Source organism: Thermoascus crustaceus (genome assembly GCF_041956765.1).
Source record: "Thermoascus crustaceus strain CBS 181.67 unplaced genomic scaffold VTN00scaffold_4, whole genome shotgun sequence".
Classification (NCBI taxonomy): domain Eukaryota; kingdom Fungi; phylum Ascomycota; class Eurotiomycetes; order Eurotiales; family Thermoascaceae; genus Thermoascus; species Thermoascus crustaceus.
In genome coordinates this window covers 1,023,752-1,043,415 of record NW_027192530.1, presented here as the reverse complement: position 1 = coordinate 1,043,415, position 19,664 = coordinate 1,023,752, and the positions used below count along the sequence as shown (strand labels likewise).

At 51.6% G+C, this 19,664-nt stretch overlaps 7 protein-coding genes across 7 annotated transcripts; 2 read left to right on the top strand and 5 right to left on the bottom strand.

Moving 5' to 3' along the window:
• Positions 1-667: 667 nt before the first annotated feature.
• On the bottom strand, positions 668-1,216 carry VTN00DRAFT_6959 (uncharacterized protein; the record flags this gene model as incomplete). The annotated part of the gene is made up of 1 exon (XM_069433652.1): positions 668-1,216. The coding sequence occupies one exon, from the start codon at positions 1,214-1,216 to the stop codon at positions 668-670; it is 549 nt and encodes a 182-aa protein (XP_069287013.1).
• Positions 1,217-2,321: 1,105 nt separating this feature from the next.
• Positions 2,322-5,340, bottom strand: VTN00DRAFT_6958 (uncharacterized protein; the record flags this gene model as incomplete). Its single annotated transcript, XM_069433651.1, has 3 exons — positions 2,322-4,629; positions 4,689-4,790; positions 5,306-5,340. 3 exons carry the CDS (start codon positions 5,338-5,340, stop codon positions 2,322-2,324), a joined length of 2,445 nt encoding a protein of 814 aa, XP_069287012.1.
• A 449-nt stretch (positions 5,341-5,789) lies between these two features.
• On the bottom strand, positions 5,790-7,377 carry VTN00DRAFT_6957 (uncharacterized protein; the record flags this gene model as incomplete). Its single annotated transcript, XM_069433650.1, has 3 exons — positions 5,790-6,297; positions 6,354-7,107; positions 7,236-7,377. The coding sequence occupies 3 exons, from the start codon at positions 7,375-7,377 to the stop codon at positions 5,790-5,792; spliced, it is 1,404 nt and encodes a 467-aa protein (XP_069287011.1).
• A 1,122-nt stretch (positions 7,378-8,499) lies between these two features.
• On the bottom strand, positions 8,500-10,498 carry VTN00DRAFT_6956 (uncharacterized protein; the record flags this gene model as incomplete). Its single annotated transcript, XM_069433649.1, has 2 exons — positions 8,500-10,368; positions 10,436-10,498. 2 exons carry the CDS (start codon positions 10,496-10,498, stop codon positions 8,500-8,502), a joined length of 1,932 nt encoding a protein of 643 aa, XP_069287010.1.
• A 462-nt stretch (positions 10,499-10,960) lies between these two features.
• On the top strand, positions 10,961-12,310 carry VTN00DRAFT_6955 (uncharacterized protein; the record flags this gene model as incomplete). Its single annotated transcript, XM_069433648.1, has 3 exons — positions 10,961-11,384; positions 11,461-12,014; positions 12,098-12,310. The coding sequence occupies 3 exons, from the start codon at positions 10,961-10,963 to the stop codon at positions 12,308-12,310; spliced, it is 1,191 nt and encodes a 396-aa protein (XP_069287009.1).
• A 1,340-nt stretch (positions 12,311-13,650) lies between these two features.
• VTN00DRAFT_6954 (uncharacterized protein) lies at positions 13,651-16,209 on the bottom strand (the record flags this gene model as incomplete). Its single annotated transcript, XM_069433647.1, has 1 exon — positions 13,651-16,209. One exon carries the CDS (start codon positions 16,207-16,209, stop codon positions 13,651-13,653), a length of 2,559 nt encoding a protein of 852 aa, XP_069287008.1.
• A 781-nt stretch (positions 16,210-16,990) lies between these two features.
• Positions 16,991-18,849, top strand: VTN00DRAFT_6953 (uncharacterized protein; the record flags this gene model as incomplete). Its single annotated transcript, XM_069433646.1, has 4 exons — positions 16,991-16,994; positions 17,085-17,221; positions 17,808-18,070; positions 18,747-18,849. The coding sequence occupies 4 exons, from the start codon at positions 16,991-16,993 to the stop codon at positions 18,847-18,849; spliced, it is 507 nt and encodes a 168-aa protein (XP_069287007.1).
• Between the last annotated feature and the right edge of the window lie 815 nt (positions 18,850-19,664).

The following is a 19,664-nucleotide window of genomic DNA, read 5'->3' as shown; positions in this document are numbered from 1 at the left end:
GGGCTTCCCGTCCGCTCAGCCGTACTTAAGCCACACGCCGGACGGTTAGTAGTTGGGTGGGTGACCACCAGCGAATCCCGTCTGCTGCATGTTTTTTCCCTTTTGTATTCGGATGGAGTTGTTAATCACCTGATAATTGTGAGGGAGCGCCTTCGATAGTGCTCACATGTCTGAAATAAGATGGAGGGGGGGGAGACGGATGATGAAAAATACATACCAGTCTCCTCATGGCCATTCAATTATCCTTTAATATAAGCCTCACCCGTCACCCGTTTGGGCTTACTGGATAGCCCATCCTCCTTCCGCCTCACAGTCATTTCCGCATTGGTTGTTTGGATCCTGGTTCAGAAGAGGACCGACCATCTGGCCATTCATATAGTTCGGCAGCTCGAAATACCCGGCCGTGGTGCTGAGTGTCACTCGATACAGCGCTCTGCCAGCTGGAGTATTATTGAAAGAAGGAACATTACCGTATATTACGGGATCTTGGATCGTGATGTTGAGATACAGCTCTTCCACAAAGTCTTGACGGTCACGAGTGGATTTCCACGGTGAACGACGGAGGTCAGCGGGCATACAGGCCTGCAGAGACCAGCTTTGGGGGGTGTCGCCGTATTTGGTAGTGTTACTGTACTGGACAAAGTAGGCTTCTGGAATTTGATCGCAATTAACTGGGAAATCCGCCTCCGAGACCTTGTATTTTGGCTGTCGAATTGAACCGGGGAACAAACTGTCGAATCAGGCCCGTGCCATAATCGCTGGGCAGCTGGGCCAGAAAGGGATTTTGCAGCAGAGACATATTCCCCAATGCCACTCCCCCCTGCATACAGACCATTATGCCGCCCAGGACATTCAGCAACACCGCGAGGACCAGAAACCCACTCCCATAGCATTTCCAGCCGCCCTTTTTGAAGAGCAGTCGGGTGTATGTGGTGGGATCCGTCCAGCCCTTGTCTGCCAGGTTCATCAATTGGCGAATGGTGAAGTTGGAGGGCGACGCATGGCGACAACGTTGCACGTAGATGACTGCCGCACTCGAGCATACCGCGGAGGTCAGAGGAATTGTCAAGACCACGACGATGGATTGAATCACTCGGGCCGTCCTGTACCACGTCTCGTTCTTGACGTATAGAGAGTGGATATAGGATACCGAAGCCCACCCATAGCCATTGTTGTCACGGTCCCAAAACCAGATGCCGTAGTGGTTGGTGCTCATGGGCCGATCGGTCAGGATACAGGTGATATTCCAGGAAAAGAGCGCCAAAAAAATGCGTACAGTCAAGATATAAGCCGAGCGGTTGATTTTCGTGGCGGGAGGCTCAGACTTTGATGCCGTCGGTTCATCTGGAGTAGTGGTCTGTTGTTGCTCTGAGCCCAAGTGTTCTGAATTAAACGGCTAGTTATTCTTGGACAAGGGATCGTCTTCCACCGCGGAACCCTCGTGGTGGCTGCCATGTTCCCTGTCATTGTCCTCGTTTGAGAGGGGAGAGATGGACCGATAAGAGATCTGGTCCCCTCGAGGATACATATTTGTCTTGAGGTCTCTCCTGTGATTGAGATGCGACGACATGTGGGAAGACAGATCCATATTAGACTGAAGAAGTCAACATCAGGATCAGCTCAGGCAGGTACCATGATCTGTAATTCGTAAAGACTGCATCGCTGCAGAGCCTCGTCCAGCGACGCGGCTGCGGGCAAGGCACACCAACCCCCGCAAAAGATGGCTGATCCGAGGCTTAGGGGCTAGATCGCTAAATCCGTCGGGAAAGGCAGACGTGCATTGCAATCTTATTGGTACACTTTGGATAAAGAGATCAATTTCAACTCGAAAGGCCACGGTCATTATGCTGATCTGTTAATTTCTTGGCTGGTGGTAATGAGAAACTTTGCACTGGCGACCCAACAGTCTGGTTAAAGAAGGAATCGAATTTCATTCAAAAAGCGCTTAGATCCCAACTCTCGCAAAACAGCGTTAAAGGCCGGTCAAACCAGAGCAGTCTTGTCTATGTGGACATTTCATTGCAGATAGAACAGACGCATCAAGATCTCTAGAGATCTCCACCAGGCAGCGATTATGACTGGCAACCTCATACAGATGATAACAAATGGAAGTTATTGCACGTGATTTCCCACAGTGCTGCGACGAAAAAGCTGCGTCACCTTTCTACTGTACTCACCCGGGGGGCAGATGGTTACCTAGTAGTTGGGTGGGCCATCAGCTGCATGTTTTTGTCTGTTATTCTTTTTCCTTCCTTCTTTCTTTTGTTTATCCCTAAAATCAGAACTATATACACACACTGCTGAATAAAGACAAAGGGTCATTATGGCGTCCTAGCGCCCTCCCCAATCCCCATCAACCCGCCGGCAAGCCCGTTCATCCTTCTATGAAGTAGATCCTCCGAGCTGGGCAGGCTCATGAGGCTTCTGTTCCTCTTTACTCCTGTTGGAGTCCGTGTATTCTCTTCCTCCTTCATGTCATATGCCTCTGCGTCATTGATCGGTGTTGAGAGAGTCAGGGGGAACGGGCGTGCGGCGCGACCTGCCGCTCCTGATCCTGATGAGGCCTGACATCTTCCGTCGCCGGCGCTCGCGCTCGTCAGACTCAGGGGGTTGTTGCTGCCGCTGTCATTCTGCCATGGAGCTATTTTCTCTGTAGGAGATGACAGCGGTTCTGGCGATGTCTGTGCAGAGAAGTACGAGTCGAGTGTGGTTGAAGTCGCATTATCCCCGTCGAGCTGTACTGGAGGACGTGCAGGAGTGAGCTTGCTGACTCTCATTTCGAGAGGTCGATCCTCGTCACCGGATGATTCGCTGGTCAAGCTCCGTCGGTGACGTCGGGAGCTGCCACTGCTGCTTGCTCCCGGTCCCGAATGCGTGCTGCTATCATTAGTATTGTTGCTGCTGGTGTTGCCGTCGTGCGATCGGAGGCGACTCGATGCCGATTTCTTCAGCTCCGCAGCTTCCGCCATTGTAAAGAGCTCGTTGATCCATCTCGCACATCTACTGATGTGCTTCCAGCCATCGGGGAAGAAGCTAGCAAAGTTCAGGAATCCGTGCGAGACGCCGGGCAGCAAGGTCACTTCCACATGCTCCTTTTCGTTAAACATGACATGCGATTTCTCTAGCCCCAGCTCCTGTCGCTCGCGGAACTTGTGCAGCTTGGCCTGCCGGAGTCTGCCTGCAAATATGACAGTATCGTCCACGAGCGGGTCCCGTTCGCCTGTAAGCATATACGTCTTCGGGAAACGCGCCAGCAATGCTTCTGGAGCTAGGACTGGTGATAGGTGGAAATCAGTAGTGAAATCTGGACGATTGTTAGGACCAATGTAAAGGATGATCAGTGCCCGCATCATTTCAGGGCTCAGGACACGGTCATTGAAATATGAAATCATCGACGAAACAGCTAGTCGTGTCCGAATCTCTCGTGGTTGATCATCGGTTGTTGTAGCAACATCGCTGGACTTTATTTCGCCATAGGTTAGCTTCCGACATGGCTCAGTCTCGGAGGTTTTGAGGTTGGAGTAGTCACGAACAGGTGAGATATCCCGCATCCCATCCCACGAAGGACGGGGTGCTGAGGGAGTCAGCCTGTAATAATCTTCGCTCTTCCTCTGGATCACGTTCTTATTTGTTTCCCGCATGCCTTTATCCCGGACCAATGACATTTGCTCTTCAGTCATCCAGCCTCCGATATTCATATCCAGCACAGGATAAATCAAGACAAGGCCGTCCGGCGGTGGAATGACTTCGTCCCCTTGCCATCTGCGAGCATCGGTACCGCCAGACTGCAGCACCATGAGGGTCACTCCCGCAGCGAGATTACCACCCGCGCTGTCACCGGTGAGAACGATACGGGGGCGAGTCTCTCCGCTCAATCCGACACAGCGGCCGCGAGTCCTGACAAGCGTGTGGTAAACGTCGTAGCATTCGTTCAAAGCGTAAGGATAGGGATATTCTGGGGCCTTCTTGTAGTCAATGCTCAACACAGGCACTCCTGTCTTCCCTGCCCAAGCAAGAAGTTTATCATCACAGTTCCTAGGATTAATCGCGACAAAGCCGCCTCCCGGGATATCCAGCACAATGCACGTCTGCTCCTTCAGAGCGCTCAAAGGTCCATCGAAGTACAGCCATGCATCGACAGGCTCTCTGTAGGACGATTGGGGAGGACGAGGGATCCTGATAGCGCGTGGAGGATATTTAGTGAATCGCGGTCGAACAAACTTAGAAAGCGCTTTTAGATACGGCGTGGTCGACTTCTCCCATGATACGCGTACATGGTCGACCGTCAGGGTTGCCCGGAATCGGCGAGCCTTCTCGTCTGCCTGCTCTGCAGCAATCAGATAGTATATTGAAAACACAAATGACGCCAGATCCCGTAGCCACTTTGGTTTGATCTTCATCGCGGTCCAGAAGCCCGCGTCTAGGGCTGTGGTGACCCATGTCGCTCGGAAGTACGATCGGGAGTAGAGGTTGGCCAGAGGTTCGGGGCACTCGAGACCAACTATTTTGGCGAAGTTCCTTGAGACGTAGTACCACAAAACGGTTATCACCATGATCTGCCATGGTGTCAATCGCCCCGAAAGCCGCGAAGAGATCTCACGGATGCCGGGAGGGCCATGCTTGTTGCCTCTGTGGAATATATGGTAAACAAAACAGCGTAAGAAGCCTGTAAGGAAACGGTAGCATACCTGAAGAGATACAAGGACCAGAAAACAACGACTGCAAAGACCTGGATCTTGCGGAACCGAGACGAGGGCCTCCCAAGCACGTGGTCTGTATTCTGTAAGCCCCTGATCTCCCAAAGAAAAGCAACATATGTATAAATGTTACCAACCTATCATCTCCACGAAGCACTATCACCGGAAATAGATTTCCAGAGCAAAGCAAATGGATGCCTGACCAGATACGACGAAACGGTATTATGGTGTATGTGGGTATGCTTCAGCTGTCCAATCCAGTAAACAAGACGAGTTGACAAATGCAAGGCAAGAAGAACAGTTCTGGGCAACAGATATACAATATATGGCAGTATAGATGACAATAATATATCAATAATATATCAATTCGTCTATGCGGATGCTGCCAGTCATCTAAATGTTGACATAAGATAGGAACTCAAAGGAACCAGCCATCATCCGCTAGTACTAGAATGCAGAATCAAGGAAAAAGAAAGCATGTCCCACAGATGGACATGTGGCAGATGATGAGAGATTGAAAGAGATAATCTGACCGTCTACCCCAGAGAGATCTAAAGAATGGAAGCCAGCCCCCTCCTCTTCCACCGTGACAACAAGAAGAACGTGACTGGTCGTATCGCCCCGGCAGAAGCATGTGAAGCATGTGAAAAGCCGCTGCACGGGCCGCTATGTGAACCGTCACGTGCGGGGGAGCGTAGGGCTGAGCCGTCCGTGTGACCTCCGTTTTCATATGAGCGTCTGCATAGCTGACAAATGCTTGCACAAAAAGTCAGTGACTCCAATCAGATTATTGAGAATTGGATGGTTGTGAAGCAAAGCAAAGGGATTTAGCTATCTTCTATTTATCCAAGTAACTCTAAATTGCACCATCATTGATGGGTTCGGAATCAACTAAGCCCTTAGGATGATCCCATATGCTTGCATATAAGTGTAGATCGTCAAACAGCCAATAACAAAATTAGTATTTCTTTGTTAGAGAAAGATGCCGGATTCCACTGTACTTGACATCACGAGACAGCCCTATTCCCTGATTTGTCATTGGTATTCTGCTCCAAAATCCAAGCGTCTATGCTAAGCAGCCGATGGAAAGATCTATATCTTCTTGCAGTAGTCCCGTCCATGTCGAACCTGCCAGCCACACAGCCAGACCTCGAAAACCATCCCAAGGAAACCCGCAATACAGATACCGGCCGAGTCGCTGACTGTCGTGGCTCCGAGTGAGAATTCACGGTCCTCCTTGGGCACGCGCTCACCGATCTCCGCGAAGGTGTTGACGTAGACGAGACCACCCAGCAGTCCTTCCCAGAAGATGATGACAAAGATGATGTAAACGTTTGGAATAAAGTTGAAGAGCGCGTGAAGGGTCAATAGCGTCAGATTGATGACTTGGAGGAAAGAGGGAAGGTACAGGTTGTGGACCCGTAAGAAGGGGGTTGAGGAACGCGAGATGAAGACGCCAACCTGATAGATGGCGTTGTACGCTGGGTAGAATGCGCGATAGTGTGTGAAGGGTGTCTCCTTCAAGGGGAAGAGAAGGGTCGGAGACACGCCCTGGTTGATCGTGTACTCTGCAATGTAGACAAGCAGCAGAGGCAGCATACTACCAACGATGTTAGCAGGGCCCGAATATACTAGTCATCTATCGAATGCGCTCACAAGGGAAAGAATAAGCTTCTAACGCGTCTAATGTTCGCTTTGAAACGCTTCCATTCAAGCGCTGTAGCGTCTGCATGCGTGGGCTTTCGGAGTCCAAGTGGGTGCGTAGGGGAAGTCAAGAGACTATCATTCTCATGATATCTTGCCTCTCGGCCCTCCTGGCCGTCCTCATTCTCTTCGGTCTCCCTATCCCGCCCTGGCACAGCGTGATAGTCTGCCTGCGGCCGAGGCAAGGAGCGCAGAAGCGGGCCTCTAGGTAGGACTATGAAGAAGCTCAATAGCATAATAGCCGGCAGGCATGCAGACGCCAGAGTGGTTACCTTCACCGAAAGCCCCAAGGATGTGGTCGCAAAAGCGTAGGCGCCTGCACCAACCAACCCAGCGGCACCAGTTCCGCTTCCCCAAGCGGCCAGACTGAATGGCCCATAGTAGTGTGTCAACCCGAGGAAGCTTAGTTCTCCACCTCCACTTGACAAGCTGGCTAGAATCACACCAGCAAGCTTTGTCGATATCGACCCGCCTTCGTTATATGCCGGTGTCAGCGCGATCAGGAGCATGCCGGTGGCGGACAGGGCCACGAATATCAGGACCCTGATCGAGTACGGTACGACATGTATAAAGTACGGCGCGATAAGTTTCGTCCCGAATGAGGGGACCACGTCTGCGAGGAGCACGACACCTTTGGGAACATTGGGACCGACCAGGTCGAGGGCTGCAGAGAGGATGATTACGTAGAGGACGTTATTTATGAGACCTGCAGAACCCACAATGGAACTCAAGAGTTAGCCTCGCTGCTACATTTTCTCCACACTGGGCCCGAAGAGCTATCGCCGCCTGTCTATGGCGGAGTTTATGCAATGCGGATGAAGTTGTCGAGCTCACCGAACAGCCAGAACGCAACGCAGACCCTTGGATCTGCGCCACTAAACGTCCACTGGAGCCTCTGGTAAAATCGGGCCCACGATGAAGCCGGAGCGCCGGGCAAAGGCAACATCGGTGAGCTATCTCGTTCAGATTCAGGCATAAGATGGTTAGGACAACACTTAAAGCCTAGGAGTGGCAGTAGCTAGCGGAATGTTTGTGATAGCACCTAAATTATGATCTTAAAGCAAATATGAAGAGAAAGATCGCTTCATATTGCCTGGTATGGGTGTGGCTGAACCGGCATTAGGCGCAGGACGTCGGTCTCGCACGGAGAGACGTGTAATTTGGGTTCCAAGGCTGTCGGTCAAGAGCGGCTAAGGCGGTGATAAAGACTGATTATCAGTGCCCCGACCCGCACGGACCATCTACATATATTTCCAAGTACTCCATAAACATGACTGTACAGAGCCACCGTGACCTCCAGCATGAGCCTCTGGAAACAGACGAACCCATTCTCCATAATGATATCAATTTCTTGATTTAAGCAAACATCCCATACCCTGTATTAACTGCTATTGCGAGATGATGATACCCCACATCTCTGTGTCCATCCACTCACGTGCCAGGACTGAGACGCAACAAAACACCCCAGAAACGATTCGATGCAGATGAAAATGCCTTTATTTCACATTTCAGATGGCCTCTTACACATAACTCAGAGACATTAGACAAGAAATGACCATGAAGCCTCCATTATCTGTTTTATTTCCGGGATGAGCATCCGCTGTCACCGTGTCCGACCATGCGGGTGTTTCACGGGTATCTACTAGATCTATCTAGATATGCAAGTACCCGATGGGACCTCGCATAGGGCGGTGGTACACTTTGCAAAGTTTCGCTGATTGTGGTGATGCCTCGATGGTAAAGGCTGTCACTGCTAAACGTGATACCGTCTTCACATGTGGGGATATTTCTCCTTAGTCTATCATGCTTGCTCTATCCGCAGTGCAATGGGAGAGCAATAATTTCCATAACCGTGAGACAAATTGCTGATATTCAGGCAGTCAAGGTTACACTTTCTCGATACCTACTAGGTAATCTGAGATGTAAAGAGACGCGTCTGCAAGACACACCCTATGCTTTTAACGGGGAATTTCCCAGACCTTTGAATCCTAATCATACAAGGCTATATACAGGTACAGACTCAATATGTACAAACAGAATTCATCATGCAAGACATAGAGACATAACGCAGACATGCTGGAATTACGAAGAGCCCGTATCAAGACGGCACGCCTTCATATTCCCAGCCCTCAATAACTCTCTTCTTTCTCCTCGAATTCCTCCTGTTAGCGTTGCACTTTACAAACAATGTCAACGCGGTGATGATAAGGATCACAATAGCCGCTATCGTGGGAACTATTACGGTCCGCCGCTGTGTGTCACTCGAGATGGCGTACGGACAGGTGACGTTCGGGCCACCAGTCACCCAGCATGACTCGACGTCGAGGGAGTTGAAGTTCAGCCACACCTCCCGTTTGTCCGTGTCATCATCTGAAGGATTGATCATATCTTTGGGCTGTGAGAGCAGGTAGTTATACAAGTACATGTTTTCCAAGCCAGTTCGCGGGACGGAGAACTCGGTGTCTTCAGGGCACTCATTCTGAGCGGCCAAGTAGGAGACCTTGTTCGATGTCAATACCCATTTGTAGGGTGAGTTTCCAACACGGCACGCAGCGTGGCGCTCCTCTGCGCATGCGGCCGCACGCCAATGGCCGCTACGAGTGACGTCCATTATCGCGCAGCGATCATCGTTGCTGTCGGTAGCCTGTGAGGAGGAATTTCGAGGCTCTCCAAAGGCCCAAGACCATGTCGAAGACAGGGAGACGTTTCTGTAGAGACCGACGTCACTATCCGCAGTCTTTCCAAACAAGGTATCGTTGAGAGTGGGTGATATCCCACATGCTGTCAAGTTCCGGACCAGAGAAGATAACCGCATTAAAGAATCCGTTAAGTTGGCACCCGTTGGAACCGGAATCCCACTGGATACTGCCCACGATGAATTGACACCAGCGACATCGGTGACGCCTGGCTTAAAGAGACATCCAGACTGCAAGCTTTCGTCCGGGTCTGCCTTGATATCGATGTTGGACCTAAGGTAATGTTGAGGGAAGATGACATCGCTATCACTGGTAAAATTGTACCCTTCTATTTGAGGATCGACGGATCCCCATCCAAGCAGCAGCCGCTTGGCTTTCACCTCCTGCACGTAGTTTTCGCAGGGCCATCCATCCGGGGTGCTGTAGTAGCCGTTGGAATCCTCCTCTGTGATGAAGTACTCCGCGATAGGCATGTCCTTCTCCAACACAGAATACCAAGAATGATTCAAATTGCTCCGATCACGCAAGAGCTGAGGGGGACTGTAGATATACGTGCTGAGGCTAGCATCCATCAGTGATCCAATCAGCATCGACTCTGGTGGCAGCTGTGCACCTGACAGCGAGGGTGCCGGCTGATCGGGAGTCTCTGCGCTCGCTGCAGCATGAAGATTTAAGTCCAGGTATATGATATGCGCTCTCACTGTATCTTCCGTTTCTTGAAAATACTCGACCAGAATGTTTATCATCGTCACCACGTCGAGAGACTGTGTACAAGAGTAAGGGCCCAGCTTGTAGACCGGGGAACGAGATGGGCCTGAGGCCATGACCGCACCTTGCACGGCATCAGGACTCGTAGTGGTAGGTCCTCCTGCCTGGCGACGTTCCTTCTCTCCTGATATCTCCGACGTACTCGTTGGACTGGGCCCGGTTGTACTCGACTGAGCTGATCCCTCTGCCGTGGTGATTACATCGCTAATCTCACCAGCTGATAAGACAGCTGGTGAGGCAGAGGACACAGGAGTCGTTTCCTGCGTACTGGCACCTACGACGTTGAGCGGAACCGCAACCGGACAAAAGGTCCATTGCTGGCGTTCAGGGGACCAGTATAGATCGACGATCAGCCGGCGGTACCCCACCGTCAATAGATTCGCTATGCATTTCGTAGCGGCCTGGTCTTCATATATTCCATTCCCAAAACAAGCCGCAGAGAGGGAGACGGATGGGTGTGTGACGAAGTTGATCGGGATCTGGGCAGATACGTCCCTCTCACTCTGTCGGAATCACCGGTTAACTACATAATCCACCATCAATGCCTCTACAGGGCTTAGGGGAACTTACAAGTTCAACGACTCTCCATAGAGCGCCCAGAAGAGGGCTATCAGGATCATAGTTGTCAGCCATGGAGGTCGGCGGGGAGAGCAGTGGATTCGATCATGGAACGAGGGGACTCTATGCCCGAGATAAACAGCCGCATTGCGTTGGAGATGGACGTGGTGGACTCAATGGATGTTTCCTGACCGAGTCACAAGTCACATTGCATTGAAATATAGATATCAAAGTTCATCGTAGAAAACGTGCAATGAACGGAGGCCCATGCTTGATGAGAGGGGCGATCTTGAACAAAGCTGCGGAGTCGGAGACGCGGCGCTTAACGGGGATGATCCGCGCCCGTTTCCACTTTCGTCACTCGAGCAGACGGATGGATCCATTGATCTGGCCACTTCATGCTGACCTGCGCGACGCCTCGATCAACACCACCGAGCTATCCTGCCGGGGATACGTTTTCAATTTTTTTTCTTCCTCCCTTAATCTTCTTTCTCTCCTTCTATTCTTGATTTTTCCAATTATCCCCTCGCACCCAAAATGGCCGCCCCAGGCCAACCAACCCCCCAACAGATGGCTGCGATGCAGCAGCTGGAGCAGCAGCTCGCCGCCGAAGCCGCAAAGCGAGGCATGTCCGTCGAGGATTTCAAAAAGATGCAACGCGATCAGCTCGTCGCGGACGCTGCGAAGCTGGGCCTGACGCCGGAGCAGTATGTCGCCCAACTGAGGATGCGGGCTATTCAACAAGCAGCGCAGAGACACGCCGCCGCTCAGCAGCAGGCGCAGGCGCAAGGGCAGGCACCACAACAGCATCAACATGTGCAGCAGACGCAGTATCAAGTTCCTGTGAATCCCGGAAACCCTCCGAATCCTCAGGCGATCGCCGTCGCCAAGTTCCTGCGCTCTCAGAACCTGAAGACGAGGACGTGTATCCTTGATGGGCAGAGAAAAGATATGTTCAAAGGTATATATACGGAGAGATATGACCCTGGAAATAATGTTCTAGGTTCCAGTAATCTAACTATTTCTTTTTCGAACAGTGAAACGTGCCATTCGCGCCCTAGAATCTCCCGCATACGCCAAAGCCGCCTCGAAACCAGGATCTCTCCTGCCCCCGGTGACGGACCGAGCATCCGCAGAAAACACATTCAAGCTCCTCCCACTCTCCCTGCTGGCACTGCGCGTATCCAAGGTCGACCCGCACGCTGGCCACAATCACGGAAAACAGAAGCGGGTGAAGGGCCTCTGGACCGTCAAGATCGAGCAGCATCAGGAGACGGACCCGATGATGCACTATGTCTGGCTCTACGAGGGTCCGCAGTGGAAGCAGAAGGCCATGGCAGCTGCGGTCGTGGCGGGCATCTTCGCTGTAGTCCTGTTCCCCCTGTGGCCGGTAGTGCTGAGGCAGGGAGTGTGGTATCTGAGTGTCGGGATGATGGGCCTGCTGGGGCTGTTCTTCGCCATGTCGATCTTCCGTCTTATCTTGTTCTGCATCACCGTGTTTGTGGTGCCCCCTGGTCTTTGGCTCTTCCCGAACCTGTTCGAGGACGTTGGATTCATCGACAGCTTCAAACCTGTGTGGGGTTGGCAGGAGGTATGTACAAACAAGATTCCTCGCCATTTTTCTTTTTTCCCTTTGATCCGCCCCTCCCTTACTAACAATCACTCCTGTTACAGACGAAAAAGAAGAAAAAATCCAAGAAGTCCACCAACGCCAGCAAGAACGCCCCATCACAACAACCACAGCTCTCCGGCTCAGAAAATCCCGCACCCGCACCCGAGCCCGAGTCGACCGCCACAACCACCTCGTCCGAAAAGCAGGAGCCATCGTCCGAAGGCGCAGTCAAACGCGACCTCACACCCCGCGTGGAAGAAGCAGAGGAAGAGTGAATCACCTATCCTATTCTCACCTGTCTCTTTTCTCTTTCCACTATTCCACCTTCATCTACAAAAAAGGCCCTTTTACTGCTATGGGATGGGAAATCGAACTTGACTGATTGGTGGACCTGTTCATGGCGTTCCGTTGTTCTGTTTTTCTGTCTTTTGTCTAATTATCTGCCTATTACCCGTACGCTTTTGTCTTCCCGCGGTGTATTCGTTCCAAGGTTATGATTATCCTGTTTTTTTTCCCTGTGAGTTAAAGCGATATCCGATCGATCGATCCGATTATTATTATAATATAATAAATTGGACGTTTGAGATAATAATGAAACAAATAGGTAAAAAGGGAAGTTTCCGGGACGGGACAGGACCTATTATCATTCTAAAGTTGCCGTGGGATGTGGTCTAGTCACTGCTAGCTAGCTAACCAGTACAAAAAAATGGTGCAACAACCGGAGAGTAGTTCATCAGAATTAAGCAAGCAATGCCAGAGTGGTTGCGACAAAATCAATTGATCTACTCTCCTACAAGTCTTATTTCTGTTGACGCTTACAGACTAAAAGGCAAAAAAACAGGGTCTTGCAAGTGCACAAAATTTTCTTCTTCATTTTTATTTTTTTTATATATTATTTATCCTGCTCTGTCTTCTCTTCTCTCGCATCTGCTTGCGATAATAATAACTGCTCAACAAACAAAACAAAAAAGGAAATCCAGTATTTGGACAAATGCATTGTTATAATTACCCCCTCTTTTTCATCATGCATACATATAGCCAGCACAACCGATATATATACCTTATATATATATTCCCCCGAAATAGATGCAAAAATAGGAAATCCAAAGATAGACAGATAAAACGATGTCCAGTAAACCAGACTGGGAGTCATCAAAAACCTCTAAATCATCAGGCAACAATTAACACAAGGGGAATAATCCGGTGCAATGACAAAGGTCGATGCTATTGTACAGTCCGAAACCTGCAAAACATATGTCCACCCATTTTTTGTTCCCTGCAGCCGAAATAATGCATCAATAACACAGACGAGAAAAAGGAGAGGCAAGGATTGGGAAAGTATGGAGATCCGCTTTTGCTTCCAAGGAAAGAATCAAGGAATGGAGCTGTGGATAGATACTGAGAGAACCAGCGAAAATGGACACGTGCTGGTCTTTATGATGATCGCTTGAAATGGCATTTCAAAGCTAGAACCGTGTAGCTGTCAAGACAATATCTCGCGCAGAATGATGATGATATAGATTTGGTCATGATAAGAGCACTCGGTGCTGACGAATAGAGGGCTTAGGATAGGTAGGGAGAGTCGAGACTCCGCCGTATCGGTCCGTTCTCATCTTCAAAAGGCATTTATCATGTCCAGCTCCCAGGGTCTGGTGTTGTCCACTCTATGCGTGGGGCTGGCGTGGTCTGGCGGTGCCCTGGATCTTATGGAACGTGCCCTTCGGCCGTCCAAGCTCTTTCGTGACAGATCCATAGAGCCATTGGGTGAACCAGGGCTCCCGCGCCATGCAGGTTGGAATTGTGAGACCACAGCGGGAGGGACCTCGGGCAATGGGCAGCTGGGCGGAGGCGCGGCTGGAGGGCCAAGCGACAGATCTGGCATACTCTTCCGCGGAGAAATGTGCTTCGTGCCCGGATGATGGTAATCTTGACGTGTCGCGGTATTGACTATCTCCGAGTTTGATCCTGAGACCTCTTGACGTAATGTCGTACTGGATGCACCCCGTAGCTGATACATGTTGGCAGACTGCGGTCCTCGCGATGGGGAGTCTGCGCCTTGTCTGGCTTGCATACTCACGCGACGGTGCAGCTGATGAGATGGAGAACCCGAAATATCGGTCATATCAGGATCCTGCGGACGTGGAACTCTATGCACTGATGCGTATGCAATTTCATCCCTCGAATTTCTTTGCGGACGATTCGCAAGTACGTCTTCTGCAGACACGCTTGGTGATTGGATTTCAGACGATAGACGCTTTAGACGAGAATGCTGTGTTCTTGCGCTTGTAATGGATGCGGCCGGGGACAGGTGGGGAGAGGAAACAGCTGTTGAAGTCGCATATTCGCGAGACAATCTTCTGTATGCCTTCGTGCGATGAAAATCCGCACTATTCTCTCTGGTTGGAGTGGTAGGTTCGCGCTGGGCGTCGGGGCTGCGGGCAAAATACCGACTTCTGGAAGATGGCGATAGAGGACGCTCCGGCTGAGACACTTGTTCAACATCCGAGGGCGAATTTTGTGTCCGAGGCGGACCTGGGACAGGGTTAAATCTTTTGCTAAACGATGGAACGCTAAAGTTTGGAGGGGACGCGCTGCGCACGAGGGTTTCAGGTATAGCGGACTGCGGTCGATTCGATTTCTGAACTTCACTGACTTGGAGATCAGCTTGCGTTGAAGGATACACGTACATGGACTGCCTGTTCTGATTCAACGTGGCAGCCGCCGCATGGCTCCTTCGTGGGTTGACTGAAGCGTCCCTGGAAGGCGCAGTATCGTGGATTATAGGAGATAAACGTGGCGATGATCCCGAGGAACTCGCAGCAGTCCGCGTACCTCCAGAGAGATGAGATAGTCTTGAGCCCTCTCTTAGAAGATCGAGATCCGTCGGAGTGGGCATCGTAGACATAGACGGCGCATCCAAGGAGGGACGGGGAGGCATGGAGCGGCGGTGCAGTGATTTGGCCGATGAGTCGACTTGGGCCCTCAACTCTTGGGCAGAGTTCTTGTTGCGAATCGAGGGGAAAGGTGAACGCCGAGGCTCTAAAAGGGGACTGGGGAATTGATTCGGGTCCTTCTTCACCAGATTTCTGAGACTGGGCTTATTCTGTAATTCACGAGCGGCCTCCTCGTCGGCTGACGTTTCCGGAACGTATTTCTTTCCCCCGAGAGCCTCAATCACTCGTCTTACGGCGACCAACCAGGAATTCATATCCTCCGGGCTATTGAGGACCATGAGGAAGCTTCTTGCCGATCTTCGAGAGTCGGCCGTTTGAAATCCCAAGCGAGAAAGGAAGGTTTTCGGAGCTTCCAGAGGAACGGTGCCATCGTCGTCTGAGGTTTGCGATATCTGCAACACCCAATGCTTCCCGGGGATAGCATCACTTGCAAACGCTACTGATGTTGGGCCCAGCTGCATCATTTTCTCGGGCAGCCGATCGAAATTTCCTTCACCGGCATATTGTAAGATATACCCGGACGTAACCAGGACAAATATTTTGTGTGTCCATTCGGTTTTGCTGATGGATCCAGACATCCTCCGCGAGTGCTTTTTCTCTTCTTTCTTTCTGGCATCGTTGTCATTGTTCTGGGCATCTTCCCTTGCACTGCTACCCCTCCTACTCGCATTGAGACGCAAGATCGAATCCGCGGACAATGTAGGCGCCAAGAGGCAAGCATGTTTGATCGACTGCGGGTATGCCTGGAAGAGAGGCGGCGGGTCCCAAGAGGTGATGGGGGGCAACGGTTTGTCCTTTTGGTTCCTTGTCTTTGGTGTCTGCGAAGTTGGCGATGCGACCAATGTAGGCGTCGAGACTGTCGTCGAAGCAGCAGTTGTGCTCGCAGGTGAATGCGGAAAATCCGATGCATAGTATTGACAGGGCCTCGCCGAATTCTGCGCCTCCTCGATCACAGGAAGCGTATGATCATTTTTCGCTTGTCGGGTAGACTTGTTTCGACTGAAGAGGTTCCGCAGACTCGTCTTAGAAGACTGACGCTTTGTAGGCCGGAGTTGCAGAGGAACTCTTTCACCGTCCCGTCCTTGACTGGGGTCTTGGGTCGGCCGCGGACGCTGAGTGCGAGAGGTCTCGATGATAGGACGAGTTATTGGCTTTGAGAAGTCTGTCAGTATGGGCGCTAGACGCTGCCCTCTGCGTGAGTTGATCGACGGTGAATCCATCTTTGGACTGTGAGAATCTTGCACTGTCTAGCAGAGTCCGTCCACCTGGGACATGATAGAGGTAGTTTTTGCTTCTCCAATCCGACACTCCAGGTGACTCGCTCGCGTGCTCGGCAAGCAAGGCAAGCTCAGTAGCTCTCCCGTCAACAGCAACGCCTGGGATTGTTGCAATAAATTTTGCTGTATTCAAATCGTTCGAACCAATTGCGGGTACCAGGCGCAGTGCTCCTATATGTGCGTCCACTTGTGCGATCAAGGGGAGTTTCAGGCCGTCCTGATCGCAGAATCGCCTAGTAAGAATGTCATAGCAGATCACGAATTGAACATCGTAAAATGGCTTGGGTGCTCCCGAACGACCTGTAGGACTGACAATAAAAAAGATCAGATAAACCAGAGAAGAATCAGCAAAACACCATCTGAAATGGCGACGGGGAGGTCAACAAAGAAGAACAGGCCGGGAAAAGGAAATAAGAAAATAGAAGCCGGTAGCAGCTGCCCTGCTACAGGCGCGCCGCGCGCCCATATTGGCCCACCATCCACAGTCCACACACTCAGCTGAGGGACGGAATCGACGCCAAAGAGCTCGGGACTAGCAATCAGAAGCTACTGGGGCTCCGAAGCGCGAAAAAACGGGGTGGCGCTGACGCCGCGGCCGCAGAGTTCCCAGCTTGGGCGACGATGAGCATGGTTCAATCATCTCGCGGGGAGGATCCAAGGGACCCAGGGAGGAACGGCTGGAACTTTGTGATGCCGCTCTCGGCTTTTCCCCTATGACAAGGACATGGGTACGCAAGTCTAATGCAGCTCATCTAGCTGGTCCAAAAATCTATCACATCGGGCTCACCCCCTTTCCAAACCCCGCGCCGGATGAGCAGATTTGAAACGATTCCTCGGCGGGGCCCCTGAAGGTGATGCAACTGACGCGTCGCTGAAGGAGATCCGAGGAGATCGCTGTGTACGGGAGCGCGATGTCATGATCTTCCGGTCAGCGCAGGAGCAGCTGTTGCCCAAGGTCCGCAGCGGCCGTACCTGACGAAGCTTGGACGGAGATCGGCTGTCCAGCTCGTTAGCCCCTTCACTAAGAGTGACAGACAAGCGATACCGTTCGTACGGGATGGGGCACGGGGTGCGACGTGCGAAGGGAGTACTCCGTAGGGAATAGCAGGCGCAACATGATCGTTGAGTCTCGAATGGGGCTGCAGAGTGGAGCGGACGGAGTGTATATCCCAGACCCTCCACTGGCACTACTGCGACAGGCATGTGCACGTTAGACCGTTATCAAGAGCCGAGGGCTCCACAGGGGTATCATGGGAGTGTCAAGGAGTAGCAGTTGGCAGATAGCAGGAAGGCTGAGCTGGTGGAGGACGAGGCCGGGATGAGCGTTAAAGATCGGAGCTGGTGGAGGTGAGGTCGATGTGCTTTTCTCCTACGCAACTCCCAACCTCCAACCACCAACTACACATCCTACGTGAGAGCTCCCAACGCCATCTTGCTACGTTCTTTTCTGATCGCATAAATGCCAAGTCAGACAATCATATAAAATTTCCCATAATATAACAGCTAGTTGATAGAGCGTCAACTAATGGCCTCTGGACAAGCCCGGCCGAGTCGACCAGGAGAATGCCCTGCAGTCATCATCGCGCAGCTCCTCAGCATCCGAGTCGCCGTTCAATCTCCAGAGTGGGCTCTGCCCCTGGCCCGAGACCAGGCCCATCTCCACCGGCCGCGGTGGAGATATCAACCCAGCGAATCCGCGCGCAACGCTGATCATCTTAGCTCACTTCGCCTCTCGTGCCGTCGTGGCCCTCGTGGGACAAGCCGCACGCCTCCTCCCAAGGTTTTCAACGACCTGGTCCGAAAGGTAAACCCCTGCAGGACGCCAGCTCTCCTTGTTCCCCGGCCTCGGGCTCTGCAGTCCGGCTGACCATCGAGAAGACCATAGCAAGATCCTGGGAGATTTCCTTTCTTAAGACAACTGCAACGCGTTCGGGACGCTTTGGCCATAAGCCGCGCATCCGTACCACAATCGAATCTCGATTATCAGAGTCATCCGATCCGCAAGGACATTCATTTAGTTCCAGTGGACCTGGTTACGAGATCTACTGGGTAGGCACATACTGCCGCCTGCGAGAGCAGTGGCCATGTGTACGCAGTATCCTATGACCTATGTTGTAGGATTTTCTCCAGATTTCTCAATAATGCTGTCAATCCCTCGGTTGATCTCAAGAAGTTGAATGTCCGCGGAGTCCGAGAGACCGTTGAAAATGTCAATTCTCATTTTCTTCTACGGGACAAAGCTCTCCATAGGACGGGATCGAGTTACTGCTTTTAGGTGTTGCTACTGACCTCGGGGAGGATTATCGACCATCTACATACGAACACAAAATACCCTACGACCTACAGAGTGGTTTCAAACGAGACTGAAATCCGTCTTGGAAGTGAACCCCGAGAGTCTGCACACGGTGATAATAATAATAATGATCGTAATTGAGGCCTGTACGACTGTGTGCTGGTCGCCGATTCTGCTGAGTACCTAGCTCAGCTGCCAACTCCAACATCAGTATCGCGCCAACGCCAAATGCACCGGCGCCGGGTTCTCAACAGCGATTCCGCCGCCTCGCCTATGGCCAGGCCGAGTAACGTCGGATCACACTTGATGTCTTTCTTTATTTATTAAAGTCAACACCTTCTGAGGTCAATCCTGCTAGTGCCACTCTTGGCAAGCTAGATTCAATTTTAGTTTCCAAACGTGGACAGTCTATACGTCGTGGGGCCGCAGCCACCGCACTGGGCAGATTTTCCTAGGAGACTCTCGGATTATTTTTACCCTTTGGCTTGCTGCTATTCCGTACATATGCAGTAGCGCCCCGTGTGTATACATATATAGAGTGGCAGACTATTGACCTGTGAAGTTACACGGTCGACCGTTCTCTCTACCGAGAGTACTCCGTATATAGGAGTCGGATTGAGTTAACACGCACGGAGCACTCCGTATCCTCTCCTATCCTCTCCCATCCACTCCGACACACAGAGTTCAAGGTTCGGTAGTTAGTTGATCACATCAGCACGGGTCTCGAGCACCTGCAGACGGGAGCTTGCCTGCGGCTCAGGCCCCCGTGCATCGACTGTCCATCGTCAAAAGGCGTTCGAGCAGGGATCCAGCACTGGGCACCGGGGACTCTGGACCTCACGGTTGGGCCAGATCATAAATAAAAGCGGAGACTCGAGAGCCTTTAACCGCGGCTTATCAGCTTCGATAGATTCGGTGGGCTACATACAGGAGTTTACTCCAGGGGGGAAGCGGACGCGCGCACGCCAGATTGGGCCTGATTTGAATCTTCAACGGTAATGCGTGTCTCTCATTGCATTCTGCTCTTGAGGTAAGCATTGACTTGCAATAGTACAGAGCAGAAGAAGAAGAAGAAGAAGAAAAGGGAAGAGAGCATCTCTGATAC